This window comes from Plasmodium coatneyi, chromosome 13, assembly GCF_001680005.1.
Source record: "Plasmodium coatneyi strain Hackeri chromosome 13, complete sequence".
Taxonomy (NCBI): domain Eukaryota; phylum Apicomplexa; class Aconoidasida; order Haemosporida; family Plasmodiidae; genus Plasmodium; species Plasmodium coatneyi.
The window spans coordinates 1,263,769-1,283,590 of NC_033568.1; the positions used below are offsets into that span (position 1 = coordinate 1,263,769).

The window sequence follows — 19,822 nt, forward strand, 5'->3', positions numbered from 1 at the left end:
GGTTCAGGATATGCGCCATATAAGAACTCCGAAGGATGAAACACAAACGGAAGTACATGTTTCCAGATGGACCCACGCAACGGATACGCGCATGACACTTGGACGATATTTAACATGGTTGCACAATGCTCATAAACCAAATACTAACGGAGGAAGCACGCGTGAGGGAACAAAAATTAAATACAAGCGGCTTACTACTATTTCCGTGCCAGAATAAACCATAGGGTTCGCACTTCCGTTTAAATACTGTTCTGTATATTGAAACAGATGCCACAGGAATGTTACTACTTCCTTCCCTCCTAAAGTGGTAATCCTTAATACTTTAATGAATATTTGAATTTATTTCCCCTTCAACCTGACATTTTATTAAAAGTTTAACTATGTAATTTCGTTTAAAACAATTAAAGAAGCATTAACAGAATTTTACAGTTTGTTCCAATTATGCTACTGTTCACTATGGTTTGAATTTAATTTTTCCTTCACCGTTCTTTTAATTAAAATTTATTCTATTATTTTCCGGTTTAATTTTTTCCTTACTATTTTTCACTTAATTTTTTTTTACACTGATTTTTTATTTAATTTTTTTTTCCCATATATTACTGAAATTATTACGCTGTTCTTTTCAGCAGCATTTCCTTCTTCCTTGTGCATCATGTCGAAAATAATTCTTTCCCCCTATTTCGTATGCAAGTATAATAAAAATGTGAAGATGTGAACATTGCAACCTGTACAAATAGACTTCAGAAGCAAATTAGAAGATTGCGAGCAGTTCTTTTGGGAGGGGGACTAAGGAATAGATGTTGAATTTGTACTATGTTGACACATAAATTTTCCTTTATTCCGCAACTACTTTTATTATGTATCCGGTGGGAGATTAATGTCAGTGAGAGGTTATCAAAAGGAGCCATATGCTATTTTAATATTGTTAGTATTTAACACAAAACTGAAATACATAGAGTATATGAATTCAGACATACAGAAAAAGGAAGTATATTTAAGAAAGGAAAAAAATGCTGCATTATTTACATTACATGTGAGTATTGCCCTGTGTAATATAGAAGAGTAGAATGAAGCCCAGTGGGACCACCTGAAGAATACAGAAAATACCTATACCATTGCGTATATGGTAAAAAATGTAAAATGTATGTAATATACGTGGGCGCATATGGACTACAGCATAGTTGGGTGGACGCAATTCTAGATATTGCCCGGAAGAATTCCCATGTGAAACATTCAATAACTCCTTAGAATTTTAGTATCATAATGTCAACATGTATTCTATTGAAAGAAGAATAATATATTCACTCCTCCTTCTATTATTACTATGCACTGCTGTTGTAATAGCGGAAACCACGTCAAATGGCTGTTGCACTAATGGAGACACGGTCTCAAGCAGCAGCACAGGGTATTTCCTAGGTCCCCTTTGGACAAAGTATAAATGCTCGCTGTGCACAATATGTGAAGGAATTCATGCAGGGAGTGGCAGTGCCTACATTGACCACTTGGGCATCGCCCTCCTGCTCTTTATTCTTTCATCTGTATGGGGTGCCATCCAATTTCTTCTTAGAAAGGTACAATATAAAAACAAAAATACATATTTCGTACTGTTAACATTCTACACTCCATGACATATATATGTGGAATATATATTCCACACTCTATGTTATGCATGTAGAATATGGTCCATATATATATGTCATGGAATGTGGAATATATATACATATATACATTGTATAGATATATATATATACACATATATATACCTTCCTCCCCCCCCCTTCTTTTTTTAGTGGTGTTTATGTTGTCGAAGAAGAAGAAGGACAAGGAACCATATGTCCCATGTAGGTTATAATCAACTTATGGGAGAACCAAATGGACAGCCAATATGCCAAATAGTGTGTCCAGTAGTGTGCGAAGGAACGGGACAACCGTCTCATCCACCACAGAAAGGACAGCATCAACCACCGGAATATGTGCAACAGCACCAACCTGAATCTGAAGAATCAAACGAAAAGGGGAACGCAAAGGAAGGAAATAAAAAGATAGGGAATCGTTCATTAGAAAAAACAGGTTTTACGGGGGGCGATGGAGACAGCGATACTCTTCGTGTAAGGTACAATAAAACGTGAAAGAGGAAAGGTCTGAGTACAAATTATAAAATTGTCATAGAATTTATGATATTAAATAATTTTTTCTCCTCTTTAGGGTGGAATGTTTTTTTTTTTTTTTTTCCATATTTGTTCCTTCCTTTTTTTTGTAAGGAAGTATATGAAGAGAACACATGGTACGTACTTCCCTTTTTTTTTTTCTCTCTTTTTTCCTTCTTCCATTAATGCCTTTTCTTCCTTCTTTTCTCCTAATGAAAGAAAGACAGAAGGAAAAGGAACTTATCTAATATAAGGAACAGAAAATACTGTGGAAGAGTCCGTTACACTTCCAGTTCCATTTATTGTAGAAGAAATGTCTTCTGCGAATGTGTTAAAGTGACGTTCGATAAATCCTTCTCTCCCTCTTCTTTTATAAGAATTTTTCTTTGGGAGTAATAATGAAATATACTAAAAGAAAGAAAAAGAAAGGTGAGAGAATGTGAAATATATATATGAATTCGCCCATTTTAACACTCATCATTCATGACAATAGAGTTTGCTATTTATACTATGCATGCGGAAGTATGTGTTTGCGTACACTATACGGCCCATAGTGTAAATATATAGTGATCGTAATGATACAATTACCTTGTAGAAGAAGAAGGTGATTAAGGGAGTTGCTATTCCAAGGAAGGTATAAGAGGGGATATCCACACTACTGTTGGGAGAAGTTTCATCTTTGGAGTGTTGTGCACTTGTTTGGGGTGCAAAGGTACTCTGTTCAGTATATTCCTCCCTTTGTAAAAGTTTACAGTCTAATTTTAACTCATGGTCATTCTTAAAGTTTCCATACCATCTTTTAAATTCCTTGCACCATTCATCATTCTCCTTTTGCATACATTCCATACGCATTGTTCTATAAGCGTGTTTAGCATTCCATAGATAATTGGAATAATCATTAGGACATGGTACATTGCTATCTTTCCCTAATTTCGTCTTTATAAATACTTTGTCCTGTTCGTAATCGAACATTATCTTCATTTGATTAAAGAAAATTTTACTAATATTAGGATATATATCATTATACTCGTTCCCGACGCTGGAAGACCTGAGTACTTGGCAGATTGTATCCATACACTCTGAGAACTTTGCAACCTGATCTGCTGAAGTTATGAATGTACTCCCTATCCAGTAGTATAGGGCAGTATAATACTTATTATCTTCTGAAATTTTATCTCCACCCTTACGTACGTAACACAGGGCTTTTATAATTCTATTTGCACTGTCCATCATAATCCCAAGTTCATTTTGCCTCAATCGGAATTGATCCTTCATGTTAGTTGTGGATTCCTCATATCCATAATAACCATTAGCTCCGTCGAATTGAGCATATAACTGTTTTGAAGGAAATTGACTCACATCGTATTCCTATGGAGGTAATTCATAGGGGTGCACATACATTTACATATGTACGTACATGAACAATATATATGTAACATATATATTCACATATATATATATTCCATCCCACTTCCCACTTGCTACCACCAGCCCCCTTCCTTTAAACAGGTGGAGATGGATTTGGGTGGTCATCCATTATTTTTTCTTTCCATCCCTTTTTTTTTTTTTTATTTCTTACTGTCATTGTTGCTTATGTGTCCATTCCTTATGTTATAAAATTACATTAAAATTGCCTACTCATGCATTCAACATTGTAGTATGTAAAATTTTTCAAATTATTTCCATTATTGGCTTATGGAAGGAATTTTGTCGAACTTCTTTAGATTCTTGAAATAGTATATGTTATACTTCATTTCTGAAAGATAGTAATGTTCTATATAAATGCATGAAATGATCATAAAATGATTATTTATAAGTTTTGAATGCACAAAGATATAAAAGTAAAGGAGTACACAGGAATAAATGAGAGGAAAAAGGAGGGACCCAAGTTCTCATACATTCCCTATGCATTACATTATTGGAATTATATTTATTTTATTCCAAAGTATTATTACAATTATTATTTATATGTAAGCACGCCCGTCCTTTAGTGTATGTATACAGGGGTGAAAACTTTTCTAAAAAAAAATTTGGGATGTATTATTAACTTATTTTTTTTTAGTGTTTGAAATGGATTACTAAAAATGGTTATCACATGTAGTTCATTCGTAGAGCATTTTTCACTCTTCCATCTTGTGCTCAAATGTGCATATATTTATTCATATTTAATGAAGAATGTATATTTATAGGAGAAATGCCGATGAATATAGTACAGGGAGTGGTATGGATAATGTACATATATGGAAAAAAATATAGGCATGAGTGTATTCATATTTTTGCAGTATACCCTATTCTCAGTTTATAATTGATTCATAATAATAATAATTTGCTCCTTCCTTTTTTTTTTTTCACTTTATTTATAACTTTCCTTTTTCTCCTTCATGAGAGTACTGTATAATTCATATATATCAAAAAATGTACGTTACGTTATTTGAGCCACTTTTCCCTCTTTCTGCCAGTATAAATCACATTTAAGATGTGAATTTTTCCCTCTTTTTTATTTTTTCCTTCATTATTTTAATTTCTTCCTTTTTTTTTTAAAATATATAAATACTCTTTTTTGAAAAGGGGTCAGTACTTTTTTTTTCCTTTCTTCTTTTTTCTTATTTCGTTTTAAGTGTTGTCCTCTTCATGCAGAGAGTTATTCATATAAACAAATTAAAGTAAGAATAAAAAATAAAAAAAATATAATAGAGGAACAAAGAAGGAAGGAAATGTCGTTTTTTTTCTTCGCACAGTACATATAAACTGAGCATGGTCATTTATAATTTTGAGGAGGGGAAGACATTACAAACTATTCATAAGTAGTGTAATGAAGGAACAATTATGTGGCATGATAACGTATGTTGTTCCTTCTTTGTTGATGTTGTTGCGTTTTATTGTTTGTTCTTCTAGGTGGTGGTCTATTATATACAGTGGAAGTGTCTGCCATAGAACCTACTGTTGAAACATCTGTGGAATATTCTGTTAAGGTGTCGTCCAAGTGGTGATGTCCAGTGGATCTCCTTCTTCCTCTGCTCCTTCCAATGCTGCTCTTCCCAAATTGGTTACCAAACCAAGAAGGTAGAAGATTATACTGAAAAATGTTAAAGGAAAAAGGGGAATATGCACCTATACATATATATATACATATGTATATATGTATATATATATGTATATTTTTTTGAATTATAGAGGAATAATTGTTGTAATTGTTCGTAATGGTTGTAATTATAATTGTAATAGAGCTGATAATTATGTAGTGTTACTTTATATAAAGAAAAAAGGATTAATGGAATTGCTCCTACTCCAAGTACAGACGATACGATAGGAGTGGCAGCACTACCACTACCTTCAGAAGAGGATCCACCAGGTAGTGGTGGTGGTGGAGGAGGAGGGGATGGAGACCCCTCCTCAGGTTTTGCATCACAACTCAGTTTTGTTATGTCCTGCTGAATGGAGCTACTTTTATGGTTCCAAAATGAGGTACAATAATAATCATCATCACCAGAAGTGCTGCTGCTTGTGCAGTGTCCATTTACTTTCTCATATGCTGTATTAAGGGCCTTTTGGTATTTAGTACACTTACCCTCACTAATGGATTTATTACCCGTTAGTATTGCATCTAAGTAGACGTGATCTTGCGTATAATTTAACATGAGTCGCATACGATTAAAAAGGGCTTCGTCCACAGTAGCACCTATTTTAGTGCAATCTCCCTGCACAACGTTCAACTCTTGCAATTTTTTACAAATGATGTTCCAAATAAAAGGAAATAAATCACCCTTATACAGTTTATTAAATAGTATATCCCCTAACCAACTAAATAAAAAATGAACACGGTGCTCAAACCAAGAGCTATTTCGTCCATTTTTTTGCAAGTTCTTTACGTAGCAAGTAGCCTTCAGAATGTTATTAACATAGTCCTTAACATCAGTTTGTTCCTGTAGTTTCGGTTTCAGGGCGTCAATGTCGCCATCGGCAACGTTGCTATCGCAGGCGGTGTCACTGGTGAACCTACTATAGATGTTCAAATTTGAGGATAAGCTTTTCGGAGCGTCCCCCTACAAATATGATGAACGGAATATAAATACACACACAGTCCTTATGTACCATCATAGCATGCAAAATAAGTGGTACATGCAGCATGCACATACACTACTAAATTATGCATGATTATGTATTAATAAAGAAAGGTGTCAACGAACCCCACCTCAAGTAGTTCTTCTATTTTGGATACTGTTACTGCTACTGTTGCTGCCATTGTTGCTGTTGGTCATGGTTAGAGTTCGTATGGACTCTTCTGTATATAATGGGCTTATTTTGGTAATTCATTTCTATTCATTCGTGTGGAATATATAATTGGTAGCAATTTTGTCCCATTTGATCCACCCGTATAGGAATAATTACGAAGGAATAAGTAGTGAAATTTTTTTACTTTTTTCATAATAATAGTGCACATATTGTTTAATTTTTTAAACAATAATAAAACACATTATATATATATATCGCACTATTACATGTGCATGTAATTGAAGGCAGAAATGTAGGAATAAATGTGCTAGGAAATAGCAAAAAAAAATGAGGAAGTTATATTTTTCCGCATATACTCCCTTATTTGCCTATGTGATATATTATTCGGAATTGGTGTCACGCATGATTACTCATAATATTACACTGGTTATTTATTTACATTTACTTATTGTATATGTAAGAAAGTGTTAATTTTTCTTCTCCTTCGGAGCAGAAAATTTTAAGCATGCACTACTATTAATTTAATGCTTTACTGTTATTAAAGTAGGTTATTAAAAAAAATATTTGTTAATGTGAACAGTATACAGTTTATACGTACAAGGTGTTCCTTTCCTTTCTCCCTTCTCCTCTCACATGTGTACATTGATCCACATTCTTTTATGAATAGGTACCATGTGAACTTATAAATAGTAATTGTACACGAGGATATAATGTAGAAAAAGAAAAATAATTGTATCGAATCATATATGTTGCACAGGAATTGCCTTAATTACATAGGAGAAGAGAACTGTTTATATCTGTACGATAGCATTTTGTACTGTACCACCTTCCTTTTTTTCCATTTATAATCACTCAGAAATAATGATTCCTTCTTTTTTTTTTTTTTTTTTTTGTTCCTTCCTTCTTAAGGGAGAAACTCCTTTTTAAAAAGAGGAAAAAACTTCATTATATACAAAAATACCTCTATTAATTCATGCATGAAGAAAAATGTTTGCACAATGTTTGTAAAAATTTTGCATACATCACATTATATTATATGTATATATACCATTATTTTTTGAGCATTTTACACTCCTTGCTTCCCTATTCTGATTATACATCTGGTGTCCATGCATTTTTCATCTTTTGGGGAATATTATAAAAAAAATATAGAAGGAACAGCAAATTATATATATATGAAGGCTAAGAAGGAGCATAAATTAAGGTTATATATGTATAAGTTCGGTGGAGTTCCATGGTGTTCCATGGTGTTCCATTGTGTTGAGCTTTGAGTGTTGAGTGTAATATTGATGATATTACAATTATATGAGTGTAAAATTCCCTTTGGAAAAAAATATTTTTCTAATTTTCTATAAATAACCATACTATTACACAAGTACTATATATATATACATATATATATATGTTCATATATATATACATATGTATATGCGCTTATATATATGTAGACATATACATATATGTATATATTTGTATGTATATATGTGTACATATATATATATAAGGGCATGTGCACAAGGGAAGTTCATTCAGAGGAAGTATTCCTAATAGAAGGGGTGAATGAAGGAAGAAGTTGAGTACAGTGGCCCGATTCCCCTTCTGTACTCAAATAGAATTTATTCCATTTTTCTCTTAAACCATTTATACTAGCTATTACTTACTTGCTAAATTTTTCTACACATTCTGTGTAGGAATGAGTAAGGTTTATTTTCTACTGGTAGATATACAAACTTCCCATCCCCGAATGACTTGGATGTATATTGGTTTGCGTCTACATATTCAATTTATATATGTGTAATCATTACATTTCCTCCATATAGAAGGGGAGTGGACACTAGTATCTATTTTAGATTACAAAACTAATAAGACGCAGGGAGCACCTTATCTTACCTTATATACATCTGCACCGTTCATCTTTTTTAATGGTGGGTTCGGAGAGAAAGGAACTCTGATAATTTTATGATATATGTGTGTGTTTGCGAATGTACTTTACCGTGGGAGTTCCCTACAACGTAGGTACATTATTCCATACGTAACAGTCATATTGTACTCTGCGTACACAATATAACACCCCATTATGGGGAAATGAAATTTTTATATATAGAATATATATATATATATATATATGGGAGCACATATAAAAGAAGGGGGGAGTTACCACAATATAAATGCTCCCCCTTCTATTGAAGGGAGCATTCCATTATAAAAGGGTCCACATATATGTATTTGTGAGAGGAGAACATCCCCCATAGATGTATGTAGAAGGGATGTACCATATATGTATGGGGAACCAATATGGTACATCCCATATATATATGTATGTATGTGTGGTAGGGGAACATCCTCCATATATATGTATGTGTGAGAGGGAAACATTTTCCATATATATGTATGTAGGATGGAGGAAAACATCCCAGATATATATGGTGCATCTATGTGGAGAACGCCTCCCTTTAAAGGTGTGTGTTGAACCACACACATTACTTTTTGCTTCCCCTATATGTGACGATATCGTCTGGCCGATGGGGACGCAACGGAACAAATAAATTAATAATTGTTCATATAAGCATAGTTGTTCTTATGAATAACTTCATATGGCATATATATATATATATATATATATATAGGGGGGGGGGGGAATTGTACACTGTTCCCACATGTTAAGAATATTCGTATTTTTTCCTTTTTTCTCCTATTAAATACTCTTCAATGAATTCCTCCTTATATGGTCCTATATATATATATAATATTATATTATGCGTGACACATATATATCATATTATATTATGTGCACGACACACACCCATCATAATTATTAGAGAATGCATCTACGTCCTCCCCTTTCAAGGGGGGGGAGCTACCATAATGCTCTTTCCTTGAATAATGTTCTTCTTTTTTATTTTTTCGCACATAGTTATTTGTGTATATATAGATTTTCATGCCGGGAAAAAATATAATATGAAATAGAAAAAAGATAATAGTATTATAATGTACAATAATATATATGTAGCAATGAAGGAAGGAAGGAAGGGAATGATTCATGATCAGTTCGGAAACCCCTTCCATTATATTAAGTAGAAGAAGAAAATTGCACTAAATTAAAAAATATAATATGAATTTAAAAAGTGCAGGAGGAGGAACGGGCAATTAGCTCAAAACAGTACATAATGTACACATTCCATATATGAATAAATTATTTATAATATATTCAAAGGAAAAACACAACAGAAAAGAAAAAAAAGAGGGGTATACAGGCGTGCACAATATAATCTAACTTGGAAAGGGAAGGATAGGGCAAAAGATAAAAACAGAACATAATGTGTATTTCCCCCCACTAAATATGAGCGAATTATTTATAGTATACATACCGGAAAAGGAATGAAAAAAAAATAACAATGAAATTCTCTATTACAGAGGAAAGGAATATTATAAAAATGGGTAACCACATGCTTTTCCTCTTCCTGCTGCACATATATGCATATGAAGTATACACTACACATTTATGTGAGGAATTTTGCACAATTTCTAACGAACACCACTTCTACCCTTTTAAAAATAATAACAATAAAATATATTAGTAATAGTGTATGTTGGAATTTGTCATCAATAAAAATTGTATGCTTGTATGTACATGGTAACAGAGACGTGTAAATCAAAGTACAGTATTCCACAAGGTTCATGTATAATGGAATAATATATAGGTGAAGGTATGTGCGAAATATTCACTTGTTCTTCGTTCTTATTCTATCTTTTTTTTGCCTGAATAGTTTTTTTATTTTAGTTTTCATTATATGTACATGGTGGCTTAGTAATTATGTGCACATATATAATGATCTTGATATATACATGCACATGTATATAATGTGTTATCGTTGCTTTTAAAAAATTAAAATAAACATATACATTATTGAAGAAAAAAGAAATTAAAAATTCCGCATACACTTCCACGTTCCATACACTTACAATCATAAAGTGGGCAAAATTTCTGCATACATTCTTTATATTAAATATATAAGCAATATTTGAAGTAAAATATATATACAAAGAAATATATGTGTACACATATAAAACATGGCAGAGAAGGTAATCACCATTACAGTTTTGTCCCCCTTTTCTGTACAGTATAAAAGGAAGCATAATGAGCATGAAGCATTTTATACATGCTGTCATGTAAAATAAAGGAAAAATATATATATAAATATACATATATATATATGTATATATAACTATATATAACTATATATATATATTTATGTTCCACACACATAACTCCCACCTCCCCAGACGTGCACACTAGAATCAATTACTGAGTGGTTAACCTCATATAACTCCTTTTATACAAATTTCAAGGGCTCTAGCGCCGGGGATGGTGTTGCACAATTGAAGGAAAAATTACAGGCTACCTATTCGGAATGTACAAACATTATTGATGATGCTGCAAAAATCGATCACGCCTACGACTACGCGTGTCGGCAGAATAGTCCGAATGGACAATCTAGTTCCACAGGTGATAGTGCTCCTTGCCGCCTCTTTTATTATTGGTTTGGACACAAATACTGGGTACACTTAAATCGTAAAACACTTTCGGAGGTTTTGAAAGTAATTTACGACACGCTGGGAAGTTCTTTCGATGGAAAGAAGTGTGATTTTAAATATGAAATTACAGATCAAACTCTTTTCAAAGACATGAAAATCATATTCGATTTTTACCACGATTATAAGAATGTACCGATCTTACTAAATACGACTAGTGTCTCTTGTGCGGATGGGTGGTCAGACTATTGGGAAACACTTTCCTCAGCATGTCAAAAAATGAAAGAGAATTGCAAAGAGGACGGGGGCGCTGATAAGGATAAACCATATTGTACCGACTTCAATAGTACCTATGCAATACATTGTGATACAGCTAATCTCCATCAAGAGATGGAAGTACTAATAAAAAAGATGCAGCGTGAAGCAGACGAAGCACAAACAGCAGCCTCGAAAGCAAAAGAAGAAGCGGTACGTGGTGCCACCACCACTTCTTCCATCTCTTCCATTTTTGGCACATTAACAGCGACGGCTTTCCCCTTCCTACTATATAAAGTAAGTAAAGTAATAGTACCAAATTAAAAAAAAAAGAACTAAATTATTAACAGTATAACTAATATACACCCCTTACACTACCTTTCTTCCTTTCCTCCTTTCCTTGCTTAGAACATTCCTTCCTCAGACCTCATTCCCACCTTAGATCTCTTTTCCTTAGACCCTTCCTTTCCACATTAGACCGTACTTCCTTCACTCTCATTTCTTCCACACCCCTTCCTTTCCTTCCCCCTTAGATCCCTAACAACCCTTCCTTCCTTAGACCTCCTTTCTTTCCTTCCTTTTTTTCTTTCAGTATAAACCATGGTCTTCTTTGTTTGGTAACCACTCTTCTGGAAATGGAGGAAGAATAAGAAAGAAAAGATCAGCTGAACACGAATTCGACACATTAACGGAAGCTTCCGCCACAACGGATTCCATACTAGACTCCGCAACAGTGGTTGATTCCACCACACTACGCTCTGGTGCATACAATGCAAGACAGTCCAGTGGAAGAAGAAATAATAATACCCCAGGTCATCACCGGAACAATATAGGTTACAGTCGCACGTAATGTTCCCACTTCCCACTAATTATAATTAGCGTACAACATCCTCCTCCCTAAACAATATAATTGCCATGATATGCTCTTTTTAAATTATGAACAGCATAAAATATCTTCTCCAAATTACAAATGTCCATACAAAACGTTAAAGTGCATTACCACAATGGTTATGTAATATGCAAAAAGGGGGAATAGAAGAAAAAAAAAGAGGGGCAACTATTAGAGATATCACTAAAGCTATAAGAGCGAAATGGAAGAGAAAATATATATATGTGTGTGTATGATAAAGGAAATTGTATATATGGATCATTTATTACAGAATCATTTTGAGACAGTGGGACGGTATGCTGCTGTTCTTTTCAAAATAGTGGGATTCGCATTTATTGTATAGTGTACGGTACTTAATAATTTATTTCTTTCCTATGATGGGTTCTTTAGAAAGTTATAAATAATGAGGTGTAATGTTATTTTATTAGAATCTGCTTTTTCATTATTCTACTTAGATATACGTAGTGGCAGTAATTCATGTTATCTAATTTTAATTAATTCTAACTAATTATTTCTTATTTATGCATATTCACGCCTCCATGTACTTTCCCCTTTCCCCTGGGTAGTTTGACTTGTTTTTCCAGAAATGCATTAAACTTTGAAATGTATTTTATGAAAATTCTGCATAAGTGCAATAAATGTACACGCGGTTATTTTATGATTTGCCACTCACTAAATAGGTTACTATTTGTTAATATTAATTAAAATAATTTTTCCGTGTAAGGACTTTAAAATATTTAGATATTAATATATTTAGAAATTATTATAATGCATATAATTATTGCTTACTCCTGGAGTTAGGTTTTATATAAGTATTTTAATTTTTTTTTCTCCTCCTCAAAAAAATGATCTTGGTATTTTCTCATGAGAACTATTCTATAATTTTATATTATAACTGGGTGGTTCTTGAAAAGCACACAGATACTTATTGGAAAAAAAAATTGCTTCCTTCCCCTTAATAAAAAAACCAACTTTATTTCCTTACTTATTTTTTCTTTTTTTCAGAAAAAATATATTCCTTTAAATAATATATTTTTTGACAACATAGAATATTATATTAATTTTATTAAAAATGCATAAATCTAAGAGTAAAATGAATAATAATTCGGTTGCATACTGTCAAAAAAAAAAAAGGATGGTCAATGAATAAAAAAATGTTTACGCGGTACAGCGTATATGCAACGCGAAGGAATCTCATAAGCATACGTACAATGTGAAAAAGGCGAAACGAAACAAGGAGACATATGTACTTAAATTTCTTATGATCCCATTATTTCATCAACCTTATGAGTGAATGTTAAAGGAATTATTTTACCCAAAGGACTAAATATTCAATATATAATACATGAGTATTTTCTACATTATTATTTTCTCCATGAATATTATTAACATGAATATTTTCTATTATTTGAACTTGACCATCCTTACAGGTTCTTACTCCATGGGGGATAATTCTATTAATATATCTTAAAATAATGTTTTATTTGTTTTGTCCTCCTGATTTTTTCTTCTATTCATATATTTACCCTTAGGGCGCTTTAACATTAAATCTTTTTCTCCCCTAAAAAAAAAAAAAATTTCCCTTTCCAACTACCCCCATGGTTTAACTACTTTGGACAACCACCCTTTTTGAACCTTCCCCAAACATGAAGGAAAAAACGATTAAACGATTTGTTCTTTCCATGGGGGTTTTCATCTTTTTCTTACTAGTTTGCCCCTGGAAGAAATATTCTTTCGAGGTGGGGGTCAATCAGCAAAGGAAATTCCGAAAATGGTTTCTACGTTGTTACATGTTATTTTTGCATGTTGATGGGGTGTCACATTTGTGGGTACCCCCCACTGGTTACATTATAAATTATAGCTACATATTCCCCTCACCTTTACCTTTTTAGTTGTCTAATTTTAACAAATCCTTCGACACGACATGCCACCCAAAAAATGTACCAACTGTGCAATTGGGCAGAATACTAACCGGAGAGACCATCACGGTGCAGTCTCCACCCATATATACCAACTTAGAGGATAAACTACTGGACACACTTGATGAGAGCAGGGCTGATGTGTTTAGCAAACGATTGAACGAGTTAGTACGCGACGAAAGATTTAAAGAGCAATATAAACACCTCTTCCACAGCAATGAATTCACGCAGATTTTTTCCGACATGATCCTTGATCATGAAAATTTAAAAAAAACAGGCGTACCAAATGTGCCAAGTATGTCGAATTTTATGAATAATCCTAGTTCATATTGGGAAGAAGCCATAAAAAAACTTTCCTCCTCCGATAGAAAAGATGCTGCAGGAAAGTTTCTCACCCATCCGAATAGGAATAGGCCCACAAGAAAGAAAATTGACCAATCAGACAAGTCCCTTAACTTGAATAATTCTAATGATGACTGCGTCCATGATTATGATGACCTATCCACATTTACTGGCAGTGTGGAAAGTCTCTTTCCAGAACAGCAGACTAAATTTCCCCATCATCGTCATCATTATTATGACGATGACTATGTTGATGATGACCTGTCAACAAATTGTAGCAGTATGGGAAGTCTCTTTGAAGAACGAGATCATTTCCATGATGATTATGTTGATGGTGATGATAACCGATCTACAAATTTTGGCAGTATGGAAAGCATTTTTAAAGAAGAACAACAGCAACAAACCACAGTTCCCCATCATCATCATCATCGTCATCATTATCATTATCATTATGACGATCGTGATCATGACATGTCTACGAACTTTGGCAGTGTGGAGAGTATTTTTAATGAACCAAATGATGAATATGCTGATGACGTGTCCACGAACACTTACTCATGCAAGAGTGAATATACTGGTACGGATTACTACGATTCCTATGGGAATCTCTACCATGTAGTGGACGAAAATAATGGACATGAACGAGCAAAGGCAAAAGCAGGAGTACATTTACCCATGCTAGATGAACATCCTACAAAAGAACATAAATATTATAAGAGTTTCAAAAATGTTCAAAAGAGAAATAGTGTAAAGGAGAAAATATACAAGCATATACCATTCCTATGCAAGTTCTTTAAGGAAATCGATACTGAAGTCGAGTCAGAAATTAGACGTTATTTGGACATTAAGGAGAGAGAAAAACAAAATTACCCAGTCAGAAAAGTAAAAGGGACGCAAAAACTTTTTAATTTTCTTAGCATGTACAGAGCATTTATCCCTCTTGATGTGCTCGGAACACTTTCACACTGTTATTTTTAGTATTCCTACTAACATTTCAACTCTATTTCACACCTTCCTTACTGCCCACTATGGCCGCTGCTTTGGTTTGTGGTGGATATGGTTCCATGGTATTTTATTACAAGCGGAAATTAAAAAAAATAAAACGCTTGAGAAGACATATAAAAGAATTAGGGGCCGCGAGAAATAAGGACGATGACTAAACAAATTAAGAGTATCCTATACAATGTCCCTAAAAAAAATGTTAATTCGAATCTCCTAATAAAGGTGTAAAGGAAAATATACCTACACATAGGTGCGCCCTTTCGTTTTTTTTTCGTATTTCCCGAATTATGCCATTCACTGCTCCCTATGGCAAAAATATTTTTTCTACTTTCTCCATACACATATTTTTTTTTTCTCCTTTGTTTTGTCCACACTTCATTTTCATTTTTTCATTCTTGTCAAGTTAAATTTGTTTGATATCTTCCGCATGTTACGTATATGCAGAATTAAACCCAAATTTGTTAACAAACTTTCGACGTGCGCCTTGCGATGTGCACCCTATTTGGTGTGTTTGGAACAAACCCATGGAACACCCATCGTGAAAGCGCGGACCTCCTTTAACAACTATCCCACAAACGTCACGGAAAAAAAAAAAAAAAAAAAAAAAAAACAGAAAAAAATTCTCCTAAGTTCATTCACGCTTGTGTGTGTATACACATGCGTGACTACTACATTTGTGTTTGTGCATACATGGTTTGTTGTGCCGTTGTTCCATCGCGCTGCTCCCCTACCTTAAACAATCTCCGTCACACACAGTCACGCATCCTTCTTTTTTTCAACACTGTTCACACGTTGTTGTACGCATGATGGGAAATTCGGCATGGAGGAAAAAAAAAAAACTACCGATCGAACGGAAATGGTCTAGTGTACCAACGGGAGGTAAACCTTCCAAATCGAGCGATTGGAATTTTTGACGAGCGGAATATGAGCGAACAACTCTCTTCGTCCCTTGCCGGGAAGTGAATTTTTTTTCCTTTTTTCCTTTTTTTTCTTTCTTTCCGTTACTTTGCTATTGCTACGTATTGTTTCGTTTGTTGCCATTCCACATGAGAAATAAAAAAAAAAAAGGAACAAAGGCTACTTTATCGAATTTGCTGCCATAGAAAAGGCAGCCAATGGGGGTAATATGTTACTATGGATTTGTTAGCGTACCGCATGTGAGGATGTCCATTGTGTGAGGACTAAAATGAAGGAGTACGTAAAAAAGAACATACTCACACACATGCACATATATTTACGTGCGTACACCCCCATCTTGGCGTTAATAATGCCTTATACCGGGAACAACCATTTACACATTGAATGCATCGACGTAGGGGCAACTCATTCTTGAGAAGGAAAATCAGCTTGCTCTTTCGTTCTCTCCCTTCAGCGTAACCAATTGTTCAGATATGCTTCACTTAGGAACTGTAAAGGGGAGGACATGCCGCAATTTGTGCAGTTACTTGACGTAAGCGGGTGGGTTATATTGTTTCGGCTATGCACCGCGGACAATGGGAAAAAGAAAAATAAGCACATATAAAGCGCTCCCTTTTCTGCTGGCGTAAATAGGGCACAGCGATGGAACATACGCGCATAATTAAGTACACATAATATGCATCACGTATAAGTACACCGAAAAGTAAAGGTTTATATTTTTTTCTAAGTTCATTGTTATTTTGTTCAATTTCACAATTTTTACGTTGATTGGCCTCGTTCTGCTTTTTATCCATACAAGGGTTAATGCCCTATTTTTATTTCCGCCCCTTTGGAATAACACTTGGTTCAACAAATAAGGACTTATGTTCATCTTGATAAGAAGGATAACTCGAAAATGGATTCAGCGGTAAGGGAGCCAGCCTCGAGCGATTTGGGAGTTCACTGTATTTGTGAGGATACATACGCGACCGTACTTGGTGCCGTCCCCACAAGAAGATAAACACATATACAAAAAAGCAACTATATTGTGTTTGTTCAACTTTGTTTTTTTGTTCCCCACCCTGTTCGTCCTGTTAAACTGTATATGTGTGATCGACAAGGGGGAAAAGTACTAAGCGCGTGCCCACGATTTAATGATTTTTTTTTTTTTTTTTTGCCTTAGAAAATTCACTTAGAAATAAATGCGGGGAAGTGTATCTATGATGGCAAGACAGTGAAGCCTGATAGCCGAAAGGGCAAACTTGTCCTCTACAAGGTAAAAGAAAAATTGTGCAAGGACTTTCGACAGTATGCTATAGTTCTCTTTATGAGTCACGCCGAGCAGTGATAAAAGTGATGTCCGTGCATCTTCCCTTCCTCCGTCTGCTAATATGCGCTTGTATTAATTCCACAATTTGACTATTTCCTTTTTTTCTTTGTTCTTTTTCCACCCCATGAACTGGCAAACCATTTTTATTGTGAAAAAATGAAAAACAGATATGCGACAATTTGTACAACTTCCAGTGGATCAACAGGGAAAATAACAAAGTGGAGGTATGTTTTCGAGGCCAAAGTATATGCCCACAAAATAATGCAGACACTTTTTACCTGAACATGCTGAATGAAACAGCAGACTCCACCACCTCCTATATGAGCATGCTAACCATCTGTGCCGTCCCATCCCATTACATTTAGGACAATTTGATTTTAACCAAAAGCATATCCCTCGAAAGAGTTGAGCAGTGCAAAACTGGGCGGGTGTATCTCCTCAGGAACAAATTGCGAGGTAAGAAAGCATTAGCATATACCCAAATGGGTTACCCTTCCAAATGGGACAAGATACCAAACGTATGGTTGAGCTCCCCTCCTTTCCTAGTTGGACGGATGATAGGGGGAAAAACAAAAAAATCGCAAAATATATACCAATTCAGCGGTCTAAACGACTGGATGCGTTTTTATGGGGTTATTAGCACATACATATAAATTTATGCCTACCTTTTCTTTTTTCTCCCTCCAGGAGAGCTGTCTTTTTATTGGATGCAAGACTATGATGATTCGAAGGACGAAGTAAGTTAAAGCATTTATTCTTAGGGGAGAAGGAGGCATTATTATTTTTTTCTCCATGGCCTAATTGGTACATTTGGCCAGTTAGCCAGTTGGCACAGTGTCCCTAATCTTGCTGCATAAGGGCACTTATTTTTTACCGCATGGACTTCATTTTCCTATCGCAACATCACCGCGCAGGTGTTCGTGAAGAAATTCAACTCTATCATAGCAAACGAATTGTCCAAGGGTGAGACCTGTGCTGTGGTTGCTCCTCCGACGTGTGCTGTGATAGGGGGGATGCACTCACAAGTGTGTACCTCCAAGGAGCCTTATATACATAACTAGTAATGCACCCTGATATGCCTGTCCTCTCTTCGTTCCTTTTTCTATCATCCTATTGCAGATATTGGGAGCAAAAGAAGGTATAACCAAAATGATTACTCGACCGGGTTGTCTGACTTGCTATTTGCGCACAATAGAAATTTGCTAGGCGCGGACTCGAAAAACGGTAAGCCATCACAAGGGGCAAAGAAAAATGCTTCAGATGTTTCTCTATTTTGTTTTCCTAATTAGTATACCTCCATTTGTACACTTCTGTATGAAATGAAAAATGGCACTTCTCCTTTTTTTCTTTTTTTTTCCCCCCCGAATTGGTAGCGATTTCCTTTAAGGACTTTTTTGTGAAGGAAAATTTTTCTAAATTGCTTGAAATACCCGAGGCCTACGAGGAACTGAAAATGTTATAAGCCACCAGGAGAGAAATGAAGACGCGAATGCCCTGCATTTGTGTGTGTTTTATATACCCATTTGTACGGACGATGTGCCCTATGGATGAGCATCTCCGCCGCTGCCAATTTGTGGACCAATTAGAACCCTTCCCTACATATCCTCATCTGGGAAACACCTTTTCCGTAATGCGCTCAGGCACATGCCGTCCGGGTATCAGAACAAGTACGACATTATGGACTTAATAAATAGCAGAGCTCTGAACCCCAACTTGAAGTCGCTTGACATGTCCCTGCCGTCCCACCTGAATTTCATCTTGATGTCCTTGAGTAAGTCGCATGTGCACGTGATCCGCATGAGCGTACAATTAAATATGCGCACATTTGTATGTGCCACCGGCGGGCATACCCTTGCCGTGTTGCTACCATTTCGCGTTCATTTTTTTTCCTTCCATTTTTTCATTTTATTTTATTCTACTTCATTTTTTCCCCCACTCTGGCCCCCTCAGACTTACCCTCACCAGAAGGCAACATCAGCGACCGTAAGGAAAAACAGAAGAGACGGCGGAGTTGTCTCACGTTTCCATTTTGAGAATCGCTTTGTGATAACCTTTTCTGTGCGTGTTCCCTTCTTTCCTTCCTTGCAAAATTGCAGCAATGGAGTATTTAGTTGAAGCGTTGGAAAATAAATATAAAAAGGAAGAAAACAACTGATGCGTGTAGCAGGGTTGCGCGCACACAGAGAGGAAGACAGTGAGAAGCAAGTTGGTGTCTATTTCCCAAAATTGTGCATGAAGAACAAAAAAAAAGGCATTTGAAGGAACCTCAAGAAGA

General features: G+C 35.0%; 2 protein-coding genes across 2 annotated transcripts; both read left to right on the forward strand.

The window, feature by feature from the left end:
* Positions 1–13,703: 13,703 nt before the first annotated feature.
* PCOAH_00049940 (Uncharacterized protein) lies at positions 13,704–15,296 on the forward strand (the record flags this gene model as incomplete). Its single annotated transcript, XM_020061776.1, has 2 exons — positions 13,704–13,796; positions 13,950–15,296. The coding sequence occupies 2 exons, from the start codon at positions 13,704–13,706 to the stop codon at positions 15,294–15,296; spliced, it is 1,440 nt and encodes a 479-aa protein (XP_019917420.1).
* A 1,703-nt stretch (positions 15,297–16,999) lies between these two features.
* PCOAH_00049950 (Uncharacterized protein) lies at positions 17,000–19,702 on the forward strand (the record flags this gene model as incomplete). The annotated part of the gene is made up of 11 exons (XM_020061777.1): positions 17,000–17,145; positions 17,401–17,493; positions 17,715–17,771; positions 17,913–18,003; positions 18,235–18,284; positions 18,462–18,510; positions 18,667–18,771; positions 18,921–19,002; positions 19,188–19,318; positions 19,498–19,530; positions 19,644–19,702. The coding sequence occupies 11 exons, from the start codon at positions 17,134–17,136 to the stop codon at positions 19,700–19,702; spliced, it is 762 nt and encodes a 253-aa protein (XP_019917157.1).
* Between the last annotated feature and the right edge of the window lie 120 nt (positions 19,703–19,822).